This window comes from Chiloscyllium plagiosum, chromosome 7 (genome assembly GCF_004010195.1).
Source record: "Chiloscyllium plagiosum isolate BGI_BamShark_2017 chromosome 7, ASM401019v2, whole genome shotgun sequence".
Lineage (NCBI taxonomy): Eukaryota > Metazoa > Chordata > Chondrichthyes > Orectolobiformes > Hemiscylliidae > Chiloscyllium > Chiloscyllium plagiosum.
This window is the reverse complement of record NC_057716.1, coordinates 101,389,968-101,416,825: the sequence shown is the minus strand read 5'-3', so window position 1 is coordinate 101,416,825 and position 26,858 is coordinate 101,389,968. Positions and strand designations below refer to the sequence as shown.

General features: G+C 40.6%; 1 protein-coding gene across 5 annotated transcripts in view; it reads left to right on the top strand.

Annotated features, from left to right (window-relative positions):
* Positions 1–26,858, top strand: part of LOC122551801 (myc box-dependent-interacting protein 1-like) — a 156,329-nt gene that overhangs the window by 78,065 nt on the left and 51,406 nt on the right. For 4 of the 5 annotated variants that reach the window (XM_043694271.1, XM_043694270.1, XM_043694268.1 and 1 more), the window contains exons 4-8: positions 3,696–3,790; positions 6,442–6,537; positions 8,269–8,376; positions 13,480–13,572; positions 25,190–25,275. In XM_043694271.1, coding sequence (XP_043550206.1) covers positions 3,696–3,790; positions 6,442–6,537; positions 8,269–8,376; positions 13,480–13,572; positions 25,190–25,275 — 478 coding nt within the window. The remainder of the gene's footprint in view (positions 1–3,695; positions 3,791–6,441; positions 6,538–8,268; positions 8,377–13,479; positions 13,573–25,189; positions 25,276–26,858) is intronic. The other variant, XM_043694269.1, reaches the window with a different exon arrangement.

Below are 26,858 nucleotides of genomic sequence, written 5' to 3'. Positions count from 1 at the left end.
AAACGTCGATTCTCCTGTTCCCTGGATGCTGCCTGACCTGCGCTTTTCCAGCAACACATTTTCAGCTCTGATCTCCAGCATCTGCAGACCTCACTTTCTCCTCCAGTTGAATTGTTGACCAAGTGGAAATGTAAATATTTGTGCTGCTTAATATTTATCACCATGATACTAAGTTGCTTAACACTTGAAAATATTTAATTTTTCCTTTTGCACTCCTTTGCACCTTTCCATCCAGGGAATATGAATTAAGTTGTAACTTGCAACGTGTGCATTTCTTTTGAGAAAGTAAAAGCCCGTAGGAAATGTCCAACTGTTGCTAAAGAGAAGCCAACAATAATAATAGATCAAGGGGAGAGGTTTGTTTTGTCAGTGGCAAGTGTTAGGCTTGGGTCATTTGAAGAATTTTGCAAAGGTAGGACAAAGTGAAGTGGTGCTATTGCTGGAGAAACTTTTTTGAGATTCCCATTTCTAGTTTACTGAATGACATGGCAAAAATGTTTTGGGCTTTCACATTTTCAGTATAACAAATAGCATACAAAAATGTGAAAGTTTCTTTGTGCAAAGGTAATTCAAACCACAAAGGAACATTCCCCTCTACCCTTGGCACATGTTCTTTCAATGGAATTGTTTTAAAGGAACAATTGATTAAAATAAAATCAGTCCAATATCCTCCTAACTTTCAATAGATTTCAATATCCACATTTCACATAAAGCTTTTTTTTCTGGATCATCTGGTCAAATTTACAACCAATCTCCTGGAATCCTTAGGCTGGTGGATGTCTACAACTAGAGGCAGCCTTGTTCCTATATTTGGTGGGAATATCTCAAAGCCAAGTAGACTTCCTCTGACCACACAAAACCTCTTTTGTTCTGTGGATATTCCGTTGATTTGTAGGGAAGCTGTAACTTGACTACACAATAGGTAGCAAGACACAAAAGCAGAAATTGCTGGAAAAACTCCACAGGTCTGGCAGCATCTGTGGAAACAAACCAGAGTTAACACTTTGCGTCCAGTGAAACTGTTCTGAAGAAGAGTCACTGGACCCAGAATGTTCATTCTGCTTTGTCTCCACAGATGCTGTCAAACCTGAGTTTCTCCAGCAGTTCCTACTTTTGTTTCTGATTTCCAGCATCTGTAATTCTTTGGTTTTCTTTAGGAAAGTAAGACACATGCTGATCAGCTTTCTTTGCTCTACACTCCCTATCATAGAAATAAATGGGTAAATTATAGTACAATACCTAAACATCTTTCTGGAGCAGTAAGTCTAATCATGATAAACTGGTGGATAGTTGTCTTTTAGGCATTGCTGCAATGTACTTATATGCAAGTTACATATCCAAAATATAACCTTTTTTAACCACTGCTGTTCGTCATTTTTATGAACTACCTGGATGAGGGCGTAGAAGGGTAGGTTAGTAAATTTGCAGATGACACTAAGGTCGGTGGAGTTGTGGACAGTGACAAAGGATGTTGTAGGTTACAGAGACATAGATAAAATGCAAAGCTGGGCTGAGAGGTGGCAAATGGAGTTTAATGCGAACAAGTGAGGTGATTCACCTTTGGTCAGAGTAACCGGAATGCAAAGTACTGGGCTAATAAGATTCTTGGTAGTGTAGATGAGCAGAGAGATCTCAATGTCCAGATACACAGATCTTTGAAAGTTGCCACCCAGATTGACAGGGTTGTTAAGAAGGCATACAGTGTTTTAGCTTTTATTAATAGCAGAGGGTTAGATAGGGTGGACAGGGAGAGCCTTTTTCCAAGTATGGTGATGGTGAGCACGGGGGGGCATAACCTTAAATTGAGGGGTGATAGATGTCAGAGGTAGTTTCTTTACTTGGTAGTAAGGGTATGGAATGCTTTGCCTGCAACAGTAGTAGATCCGCCAACTTTAAGTACATTTAAGTTGTCATTGGATAAGCATATGGACGTACATGGAATAGTGTAGGTTAGATGGGCTTCAGACTGGTATGACAGGTCGGTGCAACATCGAGGGCCGAAGGGCCTGTACTGCGCTGTAATGTTCTATGTTCTATCAATATTGTGAGCATGTGTAGAGAACACATCAAATTGATGTAACGCTCTTATGTATGTTTGTACTTAGAAAGCCAGAATAAATGTTGGTCCATTCAGTGATTAATTTGGATAAGTTATAATGGGGACTAATTAAATGATAGAATGCTTGGTCTTTCATTATGAAACCCTGATGAAAGCTAATGATTCCAAATAAACCTGTTGGACTGTAACCTGGTGTTGTGATTTTTAACTTTGTCCATCCCAGTTAAACCCAGCACCTCCACATCATGAAAACTGATGCACTTTGTGGGGAACTACAGTTCCAGCAGGAACTAAGGACCTGAAGAAATTCAATGATAAAAAAATAATACTGGACTAGTTAATGAGATGAATAATCAGTGCAATAAATCCCTAGAGCTGGTTCTCCAGTACATCAGAATTCCATGGATTCTAGAACAATCCCAGTAAGCTGGATGAAGGCAACCCAAATCCTTCTCTTCAAAAGAGGAGATCAAGCAAAAATGGGAACGTTTGGAGCATTTGGCTTAATAGCTTATCCCTAATTGATTGGGTACTCCTGTTCCTTTGCAGAAAATATACATTCAGCCCCTCAAGCCTGTTTGGCCATTCCATGAAAATAAATCTTTAAAAAGAAATCATATGGAGAGTTGTAACAAATTTAAATAGAATAGAAATTTTATTTTTAGAATGCAACTAGCAGGATAAATGAGAACCAATGGATGCAATAGATGTGAATTTTCAGTAAGCTTGTGATCAGATGTCACACTCACTCAGTATACGAAGTTAGAATTGGTGATACTGAGGCTTACCATTAGCATGGGTTGGTTGTTGACAGAAATAAACGGGCCATTTTGATGTTGACTGTCTATGTTGGTTATTACAAGAGTCACTGACAACAGGAGAAGCCCAAGCAACTAGTCAAATTGAAGCAGGGGAAGATGATCTCTAGCATTTGGGAAAAAATAGTGGTTTCACTTTGAGTTGTCATTAACTTTTTGGAAAATTGGAGAAAAGCAAAATAATTTGATCGGAAAGAGACTTGAGAATGGTATTCAGGGGACTCGTATTTATACACAAATTGCATAAAGGCAATGATGCAAGAGATTTGTTACAAAGGAGTTGAAGCAGGTATGTGAAGTCTTACAAGCTTGGTCAGACCATGCCTGAAGCATTGTGTCCAATTTTGGACTCTAAAGTTGCCTTTGAGGCAATTAAGATTCATGAGACTGATTCCTGAGATTCTTCTAAGAAGGTGAGTAGTTTAAACTTGCATTACCTTGCAGTTCAGAAATAGTTCTATAATTTCCTTAATACTTTTTTTTAAAAGGGATTGACTGAGTAGATTGAAAATATTTCCACTCATGCAGTCTTGAACATGGTGTCAGAACAAGATATGTGTCACTTAAAACTGAAATTAAATTTCTCCCCTCAACTTTGTCATTCTGAGGAATTCTCTAGCCCAGAAAGATATGGGTGCGTACGTTCAGGACAATGTCCAGGGTGCTTAAAGGGAAGGCTATACTGAGACAAAGGTTCAGCCATGATCCTATTGTGTAATGGAGCAAGATTAAAGGGCCAATAGGTCTCCTTCAGTTTTTAATCTTATGTATCAACTGCTTGGAACACAACTGACTGTAAATTTAAATTTGTTCTATAGCTATGCATGATGCCACAAAGAAGCTGTCAGAAGTTTTGGAGGAAATTTATGAGCCAGACTGGGTCGGCAGACAAGAAATTCATTCGATTTCAGAGGTTAGACTTTTGTTTCACTGCCATTTACTTCCCCACAGGTCAAGGGACTGCCTTGGACATTGCTGTGGCTATCTTCATCTAGACAATCGAAAACCCAACCATAGTCTGAATAAATCACAGACTGAGGATCTACACTGCTTAATGAATAAGCAATGGCTGTTTTAAAGTGATGGCAGCTGGCATGAAAAAAATGATGGCTGCTGGTGTTCAGTGTTCTGTAAAATTTCACGTGATGAAGGAGCAGTGTCCCAAAAGTTTGTGATTTCAAAGTCAGCCTATTGGACTGTAACTTGGTGGTTGTGACTTCTGGTTCTATTGGACTTGATTTTTTATAACTGGGGAGAGTAACTGGTCAAATTATTTTGAAGTTTGAATAATAGAGGCAATCTCATGGAAGTGCACAATTTTGAGGGTTTTCCAGTGTAGATGCTGAGATGTTTTGAGGCTGTACTACCAGTGTCACTGGACTTTGTCATGGGGACACAGGGTCAGATCCCAACACAGCAGATGGTGAAATTCAAATTCAATTAGTAAATCTGCAGTGGAAGGTTAATCTTTGGCCACAATGAATATAATTATGAAAACCCCAATTGGGTGGTTTAATCCCTTTTAGAGAAGAATATCTTCTCTTTCCTCTGCCCCACCCAAACTCCATTATTACCCTGTTGCTGTAACTGGTCTATATGTAACTCCAAAATGGCTGACACTCTACTGCTTTCTCAAATGGCCACAAAGTTAAAGGACAATTCAGGAAGAACAATTAATGCTCATGGTGGCTCTGGTTAGCACTGCTGCCTCTCGGTGCCAGGGCCCGGTTTGAATCCATTATTGAGCGACTGTACGGGAGAGAAATTTGCACATTTCTCCTCATGTCTGTGTGGATTTGCTCCAGTTTCCTCCCATGGTTCAAAGGTGTGCAGGTTAGGTTGATTGGCAATGTCAATTTGTCCATCGTGCCTGGGGATGGGTAGGTTAGTTAGATTATCCATGGGAAGTACAGGGTTGCAAGGATCGGGTTGAGGGAATGGGTCTCTGTGTAATGCTCCTTGGAGTGTCAGTATGCACTTGATATGCTGAATGCCCTGCTTCCACATAATAGGGATTCTGTGATATTTGATTCTTGTCAGATGTGCCTGCATCTTGTGAAAGACCCAAAATGGCTGACCTCCAGTAATGGGGGAATGCAGTGTGTAGGGTCATAGTTGGAGAATAAAGGGGTTGGCCATTTGAAAAATCTTGCCATTCCGTGTTTTGTAAGACTTTGAAGTTTTCCATCCTCTGGACAAGTGCATGCTCAGTTACAGCATATTCATGCTGAGAGGTTTTTGCAGGTTTGAATGAACCTAGTGAAGTAGTGATGATGTCAATTGAAAGGTAATTCAGAAGATTGTTTTGAGAAGACAAACAAATTGCTGAAGAAGCTCAACAGGTCTGGCAACTTCCTTGGGAACAATGATAACTTTTGAGTCTAGCCACTTTGTCAGAACTGTTAGTAACTACGTAAACTTGGTATTTATGCTGAAGCCAAAATCGAGGGGGAATAATAAGTGGAGACTGACCCCAGAGAATTATGAAAGGGCTAGGTAAGCAAGGAGATAATGGAAACCAGGACAGAAGAAAAGCTAACTGAGTGAGAAAATGGTTTAATTGTGGTGATGGGCATATAATACACGTGAATGGCTGGCTGTGCTAAAAGCAACCCATGTCATAACAGGTTTAGGTGTGGAGTGGGTTTAAAAAAAATGGAAGGATGGAATCCGGCTGTAAAACTATTGAACTTGATGTTGAATCCTAGTTGCTGCAGGGTCCCCATGTGGCAAATGTTCTTTGAGCTTGAGCTGAGACTTGCTGGAGCACTGCAGCAGGCCTGAGAGAAATGTTGGTGGAAGCACAGTCATTCTTGCTGTTCACCATGCAGAGGAGACCACATGGTGGAGATGAAACAGGCTGTGTGACAGCTTTGCAGAACACTTGCATCATGCCCACAAAAATGACACCTCCAAACCCCCTCCCTTCAGCTTTTGGCTTCAGCAGAAATACTGTTTTTTTTTCTAGTTGTGATGAGTTGCCAGACTTGAAATGTTAACTCTGCTTTCTTTCCACAGATGCTGCCACATCTGAGTTTCTTCAGCAATTTCTGCTTTTGTTTCTGATTTCAGTATCCATAGTTCTTTATTGTAATGTTTTGGGGCAGTGCTGGGGCAAAAGTTGAATTCAGTAAAAACCTGGAATTAAAAGCTAGCCTAATGACATCCATGTGACTGTTTAATCTTCTGGGGGTTAAAAAGAAATCATTCTGTTCACTAATGCCACAGAAGGAAATCTGCCATTCTTACCTCGACTTATATGCAACTCCAGACCCTCGGCAATGTGGTTGACTGTCAATTGAAATGGTTTAGTAAGCCACTCAATTCAAAAGCATTTAAGAATGGGCAATAAATTCTAGCCAAACCAGCACTGCCCACATCTCATGAATGAATTGTTTTTTAAAAAAATCAAAAACAATTCAGCTGGTTAGAGAGAAGTTTTCTGTCATGAATTGTGGAATAGGCTTTGGGCACATTTCCTATTTTTGGTGATCTGTTATTTCAACTTGAGTTTGATTCACAAACCTTTCTCATTTGTCTTAATGTCTTTTTGTTTACCTTCAGAATAGTGATCTTCTCTGGACTGACTATCATCAAAAACTGGTGGATCAAGCTCTCCTGACCCTGGATACTTACCTCGGCCAGTTCCCAGATATTAAAGTAGGAGTCTTTTTTTGTATGTGCTATAACCTAGGCAGAATGGATCCTGTTAATTTACTACCTTTTTTAATGTGATGCTCATTTCCCAAGGTTAGGGATGTTAGCCACAGTCCAAAGATGTGCATGTTCGGTAGATTGGTGTGCTCAGTTGTACTGATTAGGTGGATTAGCCTTAAGAAATGCAGGGTTATAAGAATAGGGTTGGGAATTGGTCTGGGTGGGATGCTATTTGGAGTGTCAGTGTGGACTCGATGGGCTGAATGACCTGATTCTGGAATGTTAGATGGGTTTTTTAATAAGAACAGCAATCGTGACAGGGATCTAGATGTGCGACTAATGTTAATTCAGCGTGTGGATTTCTGCTGCTGTTGCTGATTGACCTTTATGCACATTTTGTACTGTTCCCATTTTGAGAAATAGTTTCACTTCAATTCCTCCTCTATTTTCTGATTTAAATGCAGCCCAACTTTGTGCATGTGACTAGTTCCTCTTTTTCAAGCTTAGCATTTTTCCTAAATATAACTAAGACGACAATATCATTGAGAGTTTGCAAGTTAACATTAAAGTCTCAAACTGAACTTCCCTATGAGCCAGATTTGTTTTTTGATACATGTTAAATTGTAAACCTTTTAAATCATTTGTAAAAGTTTTAAACACAGTACCTGAAACAAAGCCAACATCCCATTGATTGAGCCTGTATGAACTCTTTGAAGAGTCTAATCATTAGTCCCATTAGCTCTCACGTGCTGCAATTTTTTTTTCAAATAATGGACACGTTCTTTTTTTGAACACCGCTGTGGAATTTGCTTCTATCACACACTTATCCCCAAGTACAGCATTGGGTGTAGTCATAGTTCATTGTCTACACCTTGAAGTTGTACTGATGGCTTTGATCACCTTTCGAACTAATTATTCAGACTGTACAACCTTTATTTCTGGAAGGTCAGCACACAACTTTTTTTAGTGTGAGAATCTACAATTAATAAAGCATCAGGTTGTGGTTAGAAATTCACATTCGTGACTCTCATTGAGTAGTGTCATAGTCATAGAGCCATAGAGTCAAACAGCATGGAAACAGACCCTTTGGTCCAACTAGTCCACACTAACCATGTTCCCAAGTTAAACTCATTCCACCTGCCTGAATTTGGTCCATATCCCTAAAACCTTTCATCTATACTTAAACACTGTAATTATACCTGCATCCACCACTTCCCTTGTAGTTCGTTCCACGCACCAACCACTATTTTTTTTTTAAAAAAAGCTATCCCTCGTGTCCTCTCTTTTTTTTAAATCTCTCAAGTCACCTAAAAAGCCCCTCCACCAAGTTTTGAACTCCTCCACCTTAAGGGAAGTACCCCTTATCTGTGCTCCTCCACCCAGGGTTATAGGTGATACAAATATTTGTTAGGGAGGAAATTGCAGGATGCCTAACTTCCCACAAAGTCCTGGATACACTTCATTGGGTTACTGAGATTTACATATCTTTTTATGCTTTGAGACCTCGAGCACTGATTTTGAAACAAATATATCACAGTTCTCTAGCCTCTGTTTTTTTCTCTCCTCAGTAAAAATTGACGTGAAATATTCATTTAATACCTTTCCAATCTAGGAATTAAGCATTTACCAGCTTTGAAATTTGATAACTTTTGACTTAAGATGCAAAGGAAAAACGATTTTGTTTAGAGGAGCAACATTTGTGAATCTACAGTTTAAACGTAATTTATTTTGTAGACTCGTATTGCAAAGCGTGGGAGGAAGCTTGTTGACTACGACAGTGCAAGACATCATTATGAATCTCTCCAAGGTGCAAAAAAGAAAGATGATGTAAAAATAGCAAAGGTAAAAGATATTGCATATTTGTGACATTTTGCACAAAAGAAGGGCTTTTGGTCCAAAATTTCTGTACTGGCGTTTTGAACGATCCAATTTGGCCCACCTGCACCATATTAAAGTTGGATTTTTTCAAAAACATTCCTTTTCGATTATTTATTTATTCATTAATTAACAGCTTTTGAAAGCTACCTTTTTAAAATCTGCTTCCATAGCCTTTCCGATATTCCCGATCTTATCCTGCTGTATTACATTCATAAGAATGTCTGTTGTAGTTGTTTGCTAATCACATTGGATGTGCTTCCACTGGTTATTGAATGATCCCTGTTAGAAACTGTCATCTTGTATCCAATTCTGTGATTTGAGTGATGTGTGCAAGATGTGAAGAACTGGCTATTCAGTTGTTAACTAGAAATACTGTTCTATTGCATGAGGATGGAATCATTTGAAATTTGAATTATGATGGCCAGAAATGAGTTTGGAAAATATTTAATGTTGTTTTTGAGAGCCAGGAGAGCTCTGCTAAAATTGCAGTAGTTTGTTTGCCTTTGAATTGCCAAAATATTTCTATTAAATGATGAACCCCTTGGTGATAAATTTGCAATATTTTAAATGGGAGAAACCCTGTAGGCCTGGCAGTGCCTGTGGAGGGAGAGTGTGTCAGCATGGAGTCTGGTATGACTCCTCTTCTGAACTGAAATGTGTTGGGAATTTTGAGTTATTCTGTTTGACAGGTAAAGGAAAAGCAATGAATCTATGCCATCTGTCCCCTTGCTCCTCCTTTGCCTCTGACAGAAGTATTTAAACAAAATACCTACACCTTTCAGTTTTAAAGCGTTGTACCAGAGCTGTCATTAAGTATCTCTCACTCACACTGTCTGTCCCCTCCTCCAACAACAAATGCTGCCAGACCTGCTGAATTTCTCCACCATTCTCTGTTCTAAAGTGAAATAATAGGTTGGGACCTTTTATTATAAGTTAAAAGTCTCTGCCAACTTGATAATGAATTTTTTGCCCAGTTAGATTGTTGACACAGCTTGACTAAAAGTACTTTCTGATATTGGTCTGTTGTTCCCTGAAAAGTCTCCCTCCTATTTTGATAAATGCTAATTGACTTTCCTAGGTTTCAGTTTATCTCCAGGAACTGCTGTTATTGAATAATCCTGAGAATGCACATGAATGTGCATTTCCATTTGGTTGATGTAAGAAGTAGACTCTAGTCCTATACTGTGTTGCAAACTATTTGAGGAAAGTGCTGAATCTTGAGCTCCATGACTGTTTCCTCACATTAATAAATTAATCGGAGTATGCAATTTATTAGTTTGAAATCCAATTAGCACAAAACACTGACCACATTCCTGTACTTAACTGCTGTTTATTACAGGTGTTTTCTCGCCACAGGTAAGCAAAACTCTGAGCTATCAATATAACTCCACTAGTGAAAAATATATAATCCTGTTTTAAATCTTCTGCATCAGGCACAGACAAATCTATTCCTCCTCTGTTTCTGCAGCAAAGTTTATGCATATGGATGTTGGGGTAAGATAGCATTGGACGTGATATCTGCTAACACTGGCAATGGTTGGAAATGTCCAATATTAAAAAGCACCGGAGGGAACATGTGACTTCATCTTCAGAAGTGGAGGAAATTTGAGAGAGAACTAGAATATTTTCAGATTTATTACCATGAGTCAATGGGGATATAGGATTCTGTATCCAGCCTGTGCTGTATCTTGAAGTGAGCAGGCACTACTTTGCAGACCTCTTGAGAAGAAATGGATTATCATCCAAAATTTAATCTGTTTTCTCCATCATTCAGTCCCCCAAAATGTGAACCTTAATCTATTCCAGTTATGTTTTCATGCTCTTGAACAAAAGGAGAAAGCCATATCGAAGTGGATCTTACCCTGACTCACTTTATTTGGGCTCTTGGCTGCATCTTTTCTGTGCATCTGACTGCCAGCTTTTTCCAAGGTACTTGTCAGTGTAGCATATTCATTGTAGCCACTATACTTCTGGCTGTGGAGAAGATTGAGAAACCCCCATCTGCCAATGGAAGGTTAAAATCTGTGGTGGCAATCTTCAATAGCTGGTATGTGGTGCTCTTGGAAGATCCTAAGTGGCTTTTAAAAGCTTGTGTAGCCTGTTCTCTGAAATGGGAAAATAGCTCAAGTCTGCTCCTCAGGTGTATCTGTCTGGCAACCCCTGCGAAGTTCTTGCGGGGATATTGAGGTAAGGATAGAATTGAGATTTGTATCTGCTAGTAGTCTTGTCACACTGATTAAAACCATTTTAAATTGCCATGTTCAGGAGGGGAAGATTTTTTGGGAAAGAATGAGAATATTTTGTTTCATTAGAGTCAGTAGGATATAGATTTCAAACATTGAGGGTCTGTTATAGTCACCTTTTTAAACTTCCATGTCTTCCCTTTCTGAAGGATTGGGAGTAAGCACAGAGCATTTCTGTTTTTTGTTTGTTGAAAATTTTATTTTTGGGAAACTAGGCGACGTGGGCTACATCAAGGCAAAAGTGGTGAAACGACTCCAACTACCAAATACAGTGGGGTGCCAGTATGTGTCTCAGGAGACTTTTTTTCCTTGCTCAGTCTCCAAAGCATGCAGTGCAGAAACCATCCTATTGGAAGCACAATGAGGCTTGCAATTACACATCAAGTCTTTCAGATTTATTTTAGTTTTCAAAGCAAAGTTTTCATTTAAAACTCTTTAAGAGCTGTATTCCTGTAACCTTGCCCATCATGGGAGGCTGGGATTCTGTCAATACTTGGATCTCACTAGTGTTATGAACTAAGCTAGACCATAACTTTGCAATTTGTTTTGGTAAGTGTACAGTGAAAATTACCCAGATTAAGGTAACTATGTTGACCAACAGGTTTTAAAACAGACAAAAATTTATTCACAAAGTTACACAATGAAACAAAGTACAGAATAAAGAACCTCAACAGAACCCAATCTATCCAACTTGATTTAATTATGCTGTTCTGAATATACACAACAGTCCCAATAAGCAAACTCCCTTTAAAAACCAGTATAATTGGAACACATACTTCTAGGTCGAAGCTGAAGGGAAGAAGAGTGTTTCCACACAGTTCCCTGTTGAACTTCCCAGTTCAAGACTGAGCAAAAACTGCTCCATTCAGGTCAGGTAGAGAGCTGACCACTCCCCCTTCCCAATGCAGGTCACTTCTAAAACATGACCACTTTGGCCTGAAGTCTCACCTTTACATATAAACAAAAGGCCCCTCAAAATCCTTTTCCACTCTGTACCAAACCAGACTGATCAGACTCCAGTCTGGTTTATTGCCCCTTTGAAACAAGATCAAGGTACAGCTTTTAGAAAAGAAGGAGCTAGCTTTGTGACACTAGAATAGATGAGACTAAAGGAGACCTGATGGAAGCCTCAGATTTAGTTGGTTTTAATTTGGATCATTCCAGCATTTGCTATTTTGAATATTTGTTGGGCAAATTGTCTCTTTCAGCTGGTGCACTCTCATTTGTTTGTGTGTATGTCACTGGCAAGACCTGCATTTGCCCTTAAACAAGCCATTTGAGGGAATAGTTGACCATTGATCATGTTACTGTGGGTCTGAGACTGTGGGGAGGTCAGATTGGGTAAGAATTGCAGATTTCCTTCTGTTAGAAGGTTGATGATGAACCAGGTTTTTTTAACAGTTGAGGATATGGTTGCCATTACTTGATATTAGCTTTCAATTCAAGATTTATTCATTAATTGATTATAAATTCCACCAGCTGTTACAGTATCCCAGAGCGCCATCCCAGGCCTTTGGGTTACTAGTCCCGTGATATTGTCTATGCCACCCTATTTGTTTCCTTGCCTCAGTGGACTTGAATAGGACTGGGTGAACCGACAAACTCCAGTGCTGCAGGCTTCTGAACTTGCCTCTTTTCTTAATGAATGGAGCTGCCTCAGTCTTTTGCATGTTGATAGGAGACCTCATGGTCCATATTGGTCCGGTGTGAATGGCTATCTCTGGGTAAGTACAGTGGAAGCTACTGTTAACCTGTATTGTCAGGTGGGAGATGGTTAGAGGAGGAAAAAAATTCATTCATGATTCAAGTTTGTCGTCTTGGCATTGGGTCACAGGAATTTGGCAAGGGGGTGGGATTTGGCTAGGTTTTGTTGTCCACCTATCCCAACGTATCTTTCATTACTGAGTGTCGTTTGTAAATATAGAATGCTACCCTAACCCGGGGTCAGCACTAAGGAAATGTACTAGATTTGCAGTGTTTTGTTTATTTTCTTGTCCTTTGCCCTGGTTGTTCCCCTCAAGCCAGGTTACTCGAGTTAACTGTCAGGATGTGTAAGAGCATGCCACTGTTTTTACACTCCACCATCCTCACCTCCCATCCCCAAATCAGCCATTATCCAAAAGTTAAAGATCACAACACCAGGTTAGAGTCCAACAAGTTTATTTGGAAGCACTAGCTTTTGGAGCATCACTAATTCATCAGGTAACAGCCACCTGATGAAGGAATGGTGCTCCGAAAGCTAGTGCTTCCAAATAAACATGTTGGACTATAACCTAGTGTTGTGATTTTTAATTTTGTACACCCAAGTCCAACACCACCTCAGTCATTTACCCAAAGGTGCTGTAACTGATGGTTAAATGGCTGTGTTTGTCCTGAATTAGTACTAATCCTGACCAGTTTATACCACCCGTGGAGAGGCTTGCCTGCGAAACACAGGTCATTCGGTTTGCACAACTATTGCTCTCTCCTGTATCCAAGCGCACTGCCAGTATAGTTTTCTGAGTCATTTGGGAAATGACTTTGTAATCTTCCTGCTAAAGTGTTTCCATGTATTGCATTGTTGAGATTGGTAACTTGCTGTGACTAACTGCTCTTCTGTCTTATTAACCTATTCTTTGCAGCTGACCTGCTCTTGTTTAACTGTTGCTGGGAAATACCACAAGAAGTTGGTGTATCTGTGGCTCGGTGCTGTTGATTAATAAAATGTTCTTCCTTTTCCCTTGCTGCTTTTACCTCACCTGTCCCACAGCCCTGATTCACCAAGCTGTTGCTCTTGCTGTAATCTTTCTGTGTGCTTTTTTTGTTTGTTTTTTTTCCTCCCTAGCCTGTCTCGTTGCTTGAGAAAGCTGCGCCTCAGTGGTGCCAGGGGAAGCTTGTGGCGCATATCGTTGCCCAATCAAATCTGCTCCGAAATCAGGTGACCACATTACTTGTTTTTGTCTTGGTGTGGTATATCTCTGGCTGTGCTTTACTGTCTATCTGCTTGTGTTGTGGTTGGTGCTTTAAGCCCTCTGTGTCTCTGTGTTTTGAACACTTCCAATTACTGCAGCTGATGGCACAGGAGCACTTTTCATCGAAGAATTCAAAGATTATAGTAGGGACAATTTTATTTGTTTAGCTGTTTCATTGCCACTGGCAACCACCACCCCCTGGGGAATGTTAGATTGCCATGCAAAAGTAAGCAGCCACCCTTGAAGACATCTGAATAGAGCCAATTCCAACTCCTCCACTTTTGGTTTGTAGAGCTCATTGGCATTTGTGCCCAGAGTTTGAGGTTATTTCTAACTGAATATATGCTAAGTTGAGAGCAAAGCTGATTTTTAACACCTTGCTGCTTCAGAAAATTCCGCTCTGACTTCCCTTGAACCACCTATCTGGTTGAAATGTTTTACTTTAATCAGTAAATAAGTGTTTGACTCTGGTGCGTGACTTTATTCCTTTATTTAACATATATGCTCATTGCAAATAGGCTTTGTGTAGCTGCTGTGTGAGGGAGGAGGGAGTGAACACTGGAAGAGGCATGTTTAAAACAGCCAGTAACTAATTAGAGACTGAGGTGCAGGTAGAGAGAGGGGCTTAAGAGATAGATCCAATAAAGTGGTGAGCAAGTTCTCCATTCTCAACTGCAAAGTCCAGTTGAAGCAACATGTTATAGTGCAGTAGCTGACTTGGGCCCTTCAGCCCAAGTACTTTAAATTAATCTCGGTGTGGCCTTGAAAGGCCAGTTCATTGTCCATCTCCAGTTGTCCTAGGGAGGTTGGTGGTTGGTTACTGTGATGATCCATTTGGGCCGGTGTGGCTGCCCTTTGTAACGTTCCCTCAACTGACCTGATGGTCTTTTCAGAAGACTGTAAATGGCCAGTGACGCTTGGGGAAAGTCAAGTGCTATGGGAGCTTGAAATCTGAAGTAAAAACAGAAGATAGAGTAAATACTCAGCATTTATTGTTAACCTGTATTGTCAGGGTGGGAGATGGTTAGAGGGGAAGGAAGCTCACTTTCCTGATTCATGTTTGTCATCTTGGCAGCGGGTCAATGGAATTTGGTAAGGGGGTGGGATTTGGCTAGGTTTTGTTGTCCACCTATCCCAATGTATCTTTTCATTCCTACATGTGTTGTTTGTAAATGTGAAATGTTACTCTAACTAGGGGCCAACTCTAAGGAAATGTACTAGATTTGCAGTGTTTGTTTGTCCACAAAATCAGAAGATACAGTAAATGCTCAGCAGGTCAGGAAATATGCAAAGAGAAGCATTTAGACTTTGAAGCCAATGACCTTTTTGCTCAAATCTGAATTTATTTCTCCCTCTTCACGGATACTGCTTAGTCCCCTCTTCTGTTTTCTTAAAAATAACCATGCTGTTTGTGGGATCAGAAACTAGTCTAAACCATATTTGAATAGCACAACTCTGAATTTGAAAAATGACAGTTGACCACAATGATTTTGTTTTAGGTGAGACTAGATTGGGTTGGGATATCTAGTCGGCATGGACGGATTGGACCGAAGGGTCTGTTTCCATGCTGTACATCTCTGACTCGAAGTATATTCTGATCCTTTGAATCTTTTGTACTTTTGCACAGGATATGTGTCATTTTCTAATTCGGTTAATTTCCCCTTTATCCAATATTGCTACCTCACTTTTTTTGTCTTTGTCCTTCCTAAAAACTGTATATTCTGTTCTCGCCCTACAGTCATGTTTTTCTAATCCCATATGTATTGTACCTATCTACCTGTTTGCGCATCTAATTCATCCACTTAAATTCACGGACTACTTTGGTTTGAAGTTTTAATCCAGCTCTCTGGAATACAAGTCTACTTCAGTGCACTCAATCTAAACTGATTTTGGAATAACTATCTTTCACACGTGTAGTGATTTGGGGATTGCTTCCCACTGTGCCGTATCTTTTAATCACTGGCTTTGAAACCATCTTCACTGCTGAATTGGCATTCGGCTTAGCTGTGAAAGACTTGTGAGTATGGAGCTATAATGCAAAATTACTTGTAAAAATCACACAACACCTGGTTATTCAACAGGTTTAGTTGGAAGTACGCAATCCTTTATCAGAAATCCGTGGGGCCAGTTTTTTCGAATTCAGAATTTTACGGATTTCGGAATAACATTTTTGGATAAATAAAAAAAATTAGCTAACAGCGGACGCATGTGTGAATACTATGAGCACTGAGATGCAACTGACACCTACCAGTGTTGGCAACACCACCTCACATCTGAATGATGTGGTTTGAGTGGGTGTGGAGATGGGTCACCTGTTCACATGCCAAAGCGATGCTCCACACTCCATGAAAACAAAGGATCGCATACCTGTAGTAGCTTTTGGACTCAGTCGATATGCGTGATCCTCTTGGAGTTCCTTTCTACTTTACGCTGGCGGTTAATGGTGTCTGGAAGCTAGAACTTCCAATTAAACCTGTTGGACTAAAACCTGGTGTTGTATGATTTTTAACTTTGTGCACCACACTCCAACACTGGCACCTCCACAACAGAATTACTTATGATAGACAGCATCATCCAGTTGATGACTGTAGGGAAATTGAGGAGAAGTTGGAATTGTCCACGGTTTCTTTAAATTAAAGTTTTACTTCACGGAAGTTTATGATCTGTGCTGAAAGTAATTGCCAGCTGAGTGTCTGATGGTGTGTTCCACTCCTAAATGTTTTAAAAAGAATTGAAAACACAAATGATTGATCAGAGCACAAAAACTGCGTAACAATCCTGAGGCTTGGAATTGCAAATCCGTAAGCTTGTACGAAGCACTTGGATTGTAAGTAGTTGTGTTCTGTTTTGGGAAACAAAGTGCAATCATAGAATCCCTACAGTGTGGAGTTAGACCATTTGGCCCACAGAGTCCAGACCACCTAGCCTGCATAGCCCTGGGTAATATGGCCGATTTTAGCATGGTCAATCTACTTAACCTGCATACCTTTGGACTGTGGGAGGAAACCCACATAGACACGGGGCGAATGTGCAAGCTCCACACACAGTCACCTGAGACTTGAATTTGAACTTGAGTCCCTGGCTGTGAGGCAGCACTGTTAACCACTGTGCCTGCCAAACATACGTTGAACGTTTTTCCTGTTTTGAAAAAGAAAAGCATCTCCACTTGTGAGGGAATTGAGAGCTGGAAACTGAAAAAAAATTCAAGTCACTAATTTGCTTCCAATAGAGAAATCGGGTGGAATTTCTTTGTCAGAAATGGGGCGAATGCAGAATATATGACGACAGGGTGTAACTAAGGTACATAGCATAGATATGTTTTAAGGCGAAAGCGAGGTCCTTTTCACACAGGAATAGAATGATATGCAGATGTAGTAAAGACAAGGAATGGGAGGAGGCTTGTCTGTTATTAGTCCAGGCTGTACTGGGTATTCAAATCTGTTTGATCCATTTGCTGTAATAGAATTTTTGTGGGTCTAGGATTCATTGCTACAGTTTGAAATTGTCAGAAATTCCTGACATAACAGGAGCAGACAAATGTGAACTTGGCCACAGCCAGGATGACTGTAAATCTCACTTAGTTTTAAATTTTGAGACTAGAAATGGGAAGCCAAGATTCAAAAGGAAAGTTTGAGGGAGGCAGGAGCATCGGTAAACTGCTATTTGGTGGCTGCTTTTATAACCTGTTTGACCAAAATTAGCTGCTTTTCTGCACATTCAACCTTTTCAGGGGCTCCTAAATTCCATTTTGTTTTAATGTTCGTTCAGACAATATGTGCGTCACTGGTTAGGTCAGTGTTTATTACCTTGGTAGTGGTGAGCTGTTTTCTCCAACCAAAACCACTGTGGTTTATCTTGTATAAGTACATATGCAGCCCTGGTGGGAAGGGAGTTCCAGACCTTTGACCTTGTGACATGGTAGTTTAATTCCAAGTTATGTTGGTGTGTAACTTGGAGGGAGGCTTGCAGGTAATGGTGTAACTATACATCTACTGCTTTTGTCCTACTAAGTCTTTGAAGCAAATTTGTCATCTGTGGGCTACCTGTGCAACCCTTTGTTGGCTAGCTGAGGCTTGTTTGGCAACATCTTTTTCCTTGGAATCATAAGATGATGGGTTCAATGGCTTCAGCTTTAAAAAAAAAAATCCAATTGATCCTCCAGTGAATTGATTAGTGAGTACTGTGCTGTTGGGGATGCTGTTTTTTGGGTGTAATATTAAATCAAGCCAAGTTTGTTACTTCAAATGGATACAAAAGGTCTCTGATACTATTTTGAAGAGCTTTCGAATTTTCCCTGGCTAGGGTTTAACTTCAATCAACTAATAAGGGTTATTTGCTAATTATTCTCTCCCATGTGGGAGTTTGCTGTCTGCATGTCATCTACCATGTTTTTCCCACAATCCAACAGTATTGTACATCTGTAAAGCCACTTTAGCTTTAAGGCATGTGTCATCAGGTTTGTAAAACGTGCCATGTAAGTGAGTCATTACTTTCATTCCTTCCTGTTTTGGTGTATCTTTAGGTTTCCATAGCTACAGAATGGAAGCACATTGAGCTGTTACTTAACTGTGTCTTGATGCCAATAATTCATTCTTTCAGGAAATGCCAAATCACTTCACAGCAAGTGGAAGCCTTTAAATGCTCTGGTTTTATGAAAGGAGGAGAAAGAGGAGGAATGTTTTTTTCGTCATCTGTGGGATGTGGGTGTTACTGATTAGATTAGCATTTGTTGCCTATTCCTCATCATCTAGCGAACCAGCCACATGTCTCGGCCAGACCAGTTCAGGATGGTAGATTTTCTTCTCAAGGGCTCTGTGAACCAGACATGTTATGATTTCAACAGAATGTGATCATGTTTGCATCAGCAATTTTATTAAATTCAGATTTCACCATTAGAACATAGAACATAGAACAATACAGTACAGAACAGGCCCTTCGGCCCACGATGTTGTGTCGAACATTTGTCCTAGCTTAAGCACCCATCCATGTACCTATCCAATTGCCGCTTAAAGGTCACCAAAGATTCTGACTCTACCACTCCCACAGGTAGCGCATTCCATGCCCCCACCACTCTCTGGGTAAAGAACCCACCCTGATATCTCCCCTAGACCTTCTACCCTTCACCTTAAATGTATGTCCCCTTGTAACACTCTGTACCCAGGGAAAAAGTTTCTGACTGTCTACTCTATCTATTCCTCTGATCATCTTATAAACCTCTATCAAGTCACCCCTCATCCTTCACCGTTCCAACGAGAAAAGGCCTAGCACTCTCAACCTATCCTCGTACGACCTATTCTCCATTCCAGGCAACATCCTGGTAAATCTTCTCTGCACCCTCTCCAAAACTTCCACATCTTTCCTAAAGTGAGGCGACCAGAAATGCACACAGTACTCCAAATGTGGCCTAACCAAAATCCTGTACAGTTGCAACATCACTTCACGACTCTTGAATTCAATCCCTCTGCTAATGAACGATAATACTCCAGAGGCCTTCTTACAAACTCTATCCACCTGAGTGGCAACCTTCAAAGATCTATGTACATAGACCCCAAGATCCCTCTGTTCCTCCACCTGACTAAGAACCCTACCATTAACCCTGTATTCTGCATTCTTATTTGTCTTTCCAAAATGGTCAACCTCACACTTGGCAGGGTTGAACTCCATCTGCCACTCCTCAGCCCAGCTCTGCATCATATCTAAGTTCCTTTGCAGCCGACAAGAGCCCTCCTCACTATCCACAACTCCACCAATCTTCGTATTGTCTGCAAATTTACTGACCCACCCTTCGACTCCCTCATCCAAGACGTTAATAAAAATTACGAACAGCAGAGGACCCAGAACTGATCCCTGCGGAACTCTACTTGTAACTGGGCTCCAGGCTGAATATTTACCATCGACCACCACTCTCTGACTTCGTCCGGTTAGCCAGTTTTCTATCCAACTGGCCAAATTTCCCTCTATCCCATGCCTCCTGACTTTCTGCATAAGCCTACCATGGGGAACCTTATCAAATGCCTTACTAAAATCCATGTATACTACATCCACTGCTCTACCCTCATCCACATGCTCCTCAAAGAATTCAATCAGACTTGTAAGGCAAGACCTACCCTTCACAAATCCGTGCTGGCTGTCCCTAATCAAGCAGTGCCTTTCCAGATACTCATAAATCCAATTTTTCATGGTGGGATTAAAATCCATGTTCACGCGCCATTAGCCTGGGTTCTAGATTACTAAACCTGTGTCTTTACCACTTTGCCACCATCTGCTCCATATGGCAACCTGTTTGTGCATTTCAAGAGCCCACAAAATAAATGTGTAACTTGCTTTGATGTCTACTGAGAATTGGAGGATTTTCTCCATTGCAGTTGTTCTCCTATTTTGTCTCCTGTTTTTAATTATGTCCTCCCAAACAGATGAGCTCTTTGTTTTATACCTCATCGGAGAGTCCGCATTCTACTCTATAGAACATCTTCAACATGGCTACAATGGCTTGTTGGCCCAGACTCTGAAGAAAATATTAACCGCATGGCCAAGGCTTGACCTTTTTGGGGAATTCTGCTGTGGGCTGATCTAAAGTCCCTCTGTTCAAGATACGTCCGAGTGAGGCTATGCACATGCCTTCACCCAAGTAGTGTACTGCAAGCCCTTTCAGCCTGGCAAAGGTGTCAACTTCCATTGACATACCCTGCAACTCATGCTCTATTTGCTGTATTTTCTAATGACAGAATCAATTGTGCCTGTTTGAAGGCCAGTTGGGCTTCAGCTGGTAGACACTTTTGCATGGTTACATCATTGATCTCACATACCAAATGGTGTCTCGGCATCTCATTCAGATGTTAAACCAAAGTCACATACATGCCTCTGCCAATCGTCTTAGCCTTGCCAAAAATCCTGATACTGATTCCCCTGGTTCTTGAAATGCCAAGTAAAACTGATAGCATCTCAGAATTAGAGGAGCCCCTGAGTTGTAATACTCCTTAACTAAATCCATCAATTCTTGTAAGGTTTTAGTATCTTAGTGCTCAGAGAACGTTCGACTTCTAATAACTGAGAAAGCTGCAAGTCCACAAGCAGCCAGGAGAATTATTCTTTTTGCACTTCGTCTACACCAGTGTCAGTTGATCAGAAAAACAAAAGCATTCTTTCCATATGCTGGGCTCCGTCTTCACAATTGAATAAGTCCCCAGCTCAAAGATGAGTGAATTTCTTCAGGAGCTTGTTTTTTGTCTCTGTTTGCCACTGAAATAACTCTATAGACGCCGCTATCCCCTCACTAAGTCACCCTTCACACATGCCATGGGTTCCTCCAAGTCAGTTGAGTGCACAGAACCTCAAACTCCTGATGTTTTCTGTAAGCCAGGGTTTCCTGATTGGGTGAGATTAACAGCCCCAATCACGGAGCTCATTTCTCAGCTCCACCTGGTTGACCTCATTACAATCATTACAGGAAACATTCATATTCCATCTGTACTATGAAACCCGTTTGCAGCTTTGAGTTCTATTAGCTGTGTTTACATTTTTTTCTAAAGAGGCCTGGTCTAGTCATCCTTTCCAATTGAGTTTTTTAAAAATACAGCTCATTAGTAAAATGAAGTGTTATTTGAGTGATGAGGGTCAAGGATTCACTGAGCGTTGTTCCTACTGCTGGAAGTATGCTCAATTGCTGTGACCTTGAACAACTCATTTTGAGGAAGAATGTGTATTTTAATGAAAAGTACCAAAGCACCCCCCCCCCCCCCCCCCCCCCCCCCCCCCCCCGGAACATAATGAAATAGAAGTTTGCACTGAGTTGAACAAGATATTGGGTAAGATGACAGAATGCTTGGTTAAAAAGATCAGTTTTCAAGAGGATTTTAAACATGGAAAGACTCTTTAGAGAAAGGTGAGGATAAACCAGTGTGGAAAGTCTAGGTAAGGTTGCAAAAGGTGAAATGATTAAAATTTGTGAATGCGCAAGTGGCCAGAATTAGAGGAGAGCAGATATTTTGGAGGGTTGTGGGCTGAGAAGGAAAAGCAAAGATGGGAAGGAGTGAGACCATACAGGGATCAGGTGACAGTTTTCAAATGATATATTGCTTAACTTTGAGCTAGTTAGGCTGACTAACAGTTGGATGATAAGCCACAGGCAGCAGAATTTTAGATATGTTCAAGGGTATGGGTGTGGGAGAAATATGGGAATTAAGGGTGCATGGAAGGTTTGAATCTAGAAATATTGAAGGCCTGAACGGTGAATGGCAAAGTTTGATCTGAGACAGAAATTGAGGTGAGCTTGATCAGTGAATGAGGTTAGAAGTTATCTATGGGTCAAATCTTACAGCTCAGTTTCAAGTGTCTGGTGCCATCTTTTTTTGGGCAAAGGATGGAATCAATTCCTTGGAAGTAGAATTTGGAGTGGGGTTGGAAACAGTCTCCATAAATTGGAAACAGTGGGTTTAATACACAAACCGATGTTCCTGTTTGAAAAGTCTTTGTATCTGGTATATAGGGCTGTGTTTTCTTTGAGTGAAGCTGGAATCTATGAACTTGCAAATGTCAAATGTGCTTGATTGTTGTGAACTATTTATAAACAGGTTGAGTGGGTAACCAATGTCAAATGAAATGCAGCATGGAGAGATGGGTTGAAATTGTTGAATATGGAATTGGCCCTAATTTTAAGTCAAACGGATAAGTTTTTAAAGGGTATAGCAAAGAATTTATTTGTGTTGTATTGTCTCCAGAATGTAGAAAGTCTTGGATCTTCCTGCGAAAGGAAGAGTTATTGTAGGGTATAGAAACTTCAGGTGAGATAGGGAGGGGTATAAGAGATGGTGTTACAATGTTGTTTCATCACCTATTGCAATAAGCAATGATGACATCACTGGCTCCTCAATTGAGCACTTCAAAAGGAAATGGGGCAATCACATTATTGAGAATGCATGATAGGATGTCAAAGACACCTACCACCCTCTTTTTAAAGGAAAACTTTGTCTCTAACATCTTTAAATTTCTTCTCACCTTAAGCTTATGGCCCCTCATATTTGACTTTTCCACCCTGTGAAACACATTCCACAACTATCCACTCTATCTGTGCACCTCATAATTTTTATATTTCTATCTGATCACCCCTCAACCTTCGCTCTAGCGAAAACATTTCCAACACCTTGCAGCTATTGCACTCCAATCTAGGCAACATCCTGCTGAGCTGCTGCTGCACTCTCTCCAAAGATGGATGTACCTTGGGTGTAACCAGATTACAGACTGTTACACGGCAATGTAAAGAATGCTCATCAGTGTGACAATTCTTCTTGACAAACATGAGTTGAGATAGGACTCGCTTTGGGCTCTGGTGTAACCCTGACCAGCTGAATGTTGAGGGCTAGTTCGGGATCATTAGGCAGTGTGATACGGGGTTATGCAGGCCTAGAGGGATGGCATGGTGACCAGAACTGCACGCAGTACTCCAAATGTGGCCTAACTAATGTTTTGTACACCTGCAACATGACTTGCCAACTTTATACTTGATTCCCTGACCAATTTTGAGGGAAGCGTACTGTATGTTGCCTTTATCACCTTATCCATTAATGTTGCCACAATCAGAGAGCTATTGACACTAGTTTCCTGTGTTATCTCTGTTGCCTTTTAAAGAAACAACACTGGTTATTTTCCAGTCTTCTGGGACTTTGCCTGTAGTTCAAGATGATCCAAAGATCTCTATCAATGCCTCAGTGATCTCCTCCCTTGCTTTCCTCAGTTTCCTGGAATAGATTCCACCAGGCCTTGCGGACCTATCTACATCACCTATTTAATATCGGCATCCCTTAGACTATCTTACCACCGTCAATGTAATTCTTTTTGTTGAATACTGATATGAAGCATTCCAAACACACCCTTCCTTCCAGAGGACACAGCTTAAAAAAAGACCATTTAGGACAGAGATGAGGAGAAACTTCACCCAGAGAGTGGTGGCTGTGTGGAATGCTCTGCCCCAGAGGGCAGTGGAGGCCCAGTCTCTGAATTCATTTAAGAAAGAGTTGGATAGAGCTCTCAAAGATAGTGGAATCAAAGGTTATGGAGATAAGGCAGGAACAGGATACTGATTAAGGATGATCAGCCATGATCATATTGAATGGTGGTGCAGACTCGAAGGGCAGAATGGTCCTGCACCTACTCCTGCACCTATTGTCTATTGTCCTTGAATGGTCCTTACCTTTCCCTAGTTACTCTAGGGGTTAATTAAACAAAAATGCTAGAAAAGCACAGGGGCATGAAAAACTTCAAGGTATTTCAGAAATGTATTGTGGGCAAGAGAATAACCAGGGGAAGAGGAGGGTCCATGAGGGACCGATGTGCAAAATTGTACGTGGAGCTGGAAGACAGGAGAGATTTTAAATTAGTACTTTACATATCTCTTTATGATAGAGAAAAATGACATGGATACAGAAGTCAGGGAGGTTGACTGTGCAAAATTTTTGAACAAATCAACATTGAGGAAAAGTTTTTGTGGTTTTTATTAGTAACTTTAATGGGCTTAAAGTTAGATAAATCCCCAGGCACAGATGAGATGTTTCCCAGGTGAGTGTGAAAGACAAAGGAGGAGATTATAGGGTCCCTGATATTAATTTTTCAAATCCTCTCTGGCTCTAGGAGAGGTGCCAGAGGCCTAGAGGATAGCTAATGTGGTACTATTATTCCAAGGGGTGGTAGGAATAAACCAGGAAAGTAAGCAAATGGAATCCAAGGTAGTTTGGTAAGTTGATGCCAAAATTGGCTTAGTCACAGGAAGCTGAGTGTGATGATAAAACTGACTTTCACTCTAAAATTAGGAAGGTTGAGCTTCAGTTGTACAGGCCTTCAGCGTGATCACATTTGACACACTGTGTACATTATTGGCTTGCTTAAGGAAGGATGAAATATATTGGATACAATTTAGGGATAGCTTAGTAGATAGGTTATTTGAGATTAGGTTAGACTTCTATCTGCTAGAGTTTAGAAAAATAAGAAGCTGCTTGATTGAAGCATAAGATAGAAAGGACAGACCCCTCAATATGCACCGTGTAATTTCCTCCTGTGATGAATCTAGAGGTAGGGATCTCTCATTTGAGACAGAAGTCTTTGGAATACTTTCCCTTGTAGATGGTGGAGACCTTTATAAAAAAAGCAGATCTAATTCATGTATTCAGCATGGAGTCAGTGCACAAATTGAATGCTTTAAATTTCATTGACCTGCCTCGCCCAAAACCAGCAGTGAGTATTTTTGTGGCCCTTGTTCCTCATTGACCTGGGAAAGCAATGTGAATGGGGATGTTGCCTGTGACAGGATTGACGGTGATGCATTTGGAACAGCTGATCAACTCATCACTGACAGAACAAAAAAGAGAGAGCATTTGGTTGTCAAGGGAGGTAGAAGTTGGGTGTGTAGTTTGAATTTCTGGAATGCTCAACTGATGGCAACTGCTACCCTGTGTAGTGTCTTCCATGAGTAACCTTTAAATCTGGCAATTGAAATTCAACCTTTAAATTAGCTCATGTTTTTACTTGGGTGTTTGGTCTATCGTGATTGTTAAAATGCCTTTTGCTTATTTGGAATGTTTTTGGCGTTTCAAGGCAGAAGAAGAATTTTTAAAAGCCCAGAAAGTGTTTGAGGAAATTAATATTGACTTGCAGGAAGAATTGCCATCACTATGGAACAGGTAAGTGGTCAGTTTGTTCTTTGAATGCTTTTCCTATTGTACTGAGAAATAACTGATGTTGATTTAATTTGTGAATGGCCAAAGCTCTGATAAAAATTCTCTGCATTTTGTCTTTTATTACAAGAACATTTTGACATGCTGGCCCTGTTATTTTCAAAGCTGAGTGACTTGCAGTTCAGGTAACATCTAGCCTGAATGTGTAAGAATAATGTTGGAAAATTCAGTTGGTGTTTGTGCTAAGAGAAAACAAGTTGGCTTTTCAGGTCAATGATTGGCTCCTCTTCAGAAGTGAAAAGTTGCAACTGTTACAGATTTTCAATGTACAAGTGGGAGGGTTCAGGCAGGTGAGTAAATTTGAGAGTGGATGACAGGAGAGATTTAGAGTAAGTGGCAGAAAGGTAATGTTGAAGTTTAGTAGCACAATGAGTAATCAAAGATCTCTAGAGGAGGTGTGAGTAGCATTAGAACAAACTTCTGAAAGTAAGAATGACATGGTGGTAAAGGCCATGCTTTCCTCCCTGCTTTCGAGATTCTGAAAGAGACATTCCTTCTGCCATAACCGGGTCAGCCCCTGCCCATAGTGCTTTTCTGGCCAAGTGCAGGATATGCAACAACTACCCTTTCCTTAACCCTCCTTGAATGACCATGGTTTGTAGCACTCCTTCCACGTGATAGTGATATTCATAGATTCCTTCCAGGTCAGTATAATCACTGCTTATGATGTGGATTGACGTGCAGTGGGCAACAAATGAAAATTGAGTGACCACTTTATGCAGCAGTTTTGCTAGGTCCCCAAGTGTGACCCTAAATTTGCTGTCATTTTAATTCTCCAACTTGTTTCAATCTGACCTCTGTCCTTGATCTCCCTGTGGTATTCTGATAAAGCACAATATAATTTTGAGGAACGTTTTAAATTATCTGCTTCTGGACTGAACAATTTCAGGCCCAATGTCTGTCCCCTTATTTTCCTTTTGCTTTGCAAGCTTTGCTTTGATTGTTTTTAATCTTGTTTTTACTTTTGGCTGGGAACTGTTCATCTTTCTGCTGGTAAACCTCTAGGTTCATCTATTTGTTCCGTTCCTTGTCCCATTGCCAATTCATTTTGGCCTTGCACCACAAAATTTGTCATTTGACTACTTGTGTCTTGTGATCTTCTGTTCATCTCACTTTTTTTTTTCCTTTTTTTTGTTCCCAATTTACAACAGTGCAATTACTAGTTAAAATGTAAGCTGCAAAAACTGCACCTCATTTCTCACTTGAGTAATGTTACAGCCTTTTCGACTCTTTCAAGTTCAAGTATTTAAGGGCTTGAGGCACCTTCTCCCTATGCCCTTACCACCACCCCCATGCATCAGGCCCTGTTATCACATGCCTGCTGTTCCAGACTACCCATTCTTAGCCTTTAATAGTTTGCATTAACAGCCATTCATTCACCTGGGCTAAGGTTATCTGTTCCATAGCCTAGCTGTTCTTTTCTGTTTTTGGGCTCTGTCTCCACTTATTGTTGACTCTTTCTCCCTTCCCTGCACCCTATTTTCTGCATAACCAACCACTTTTCCAAGCTATCATCAGTTCTGTATCGT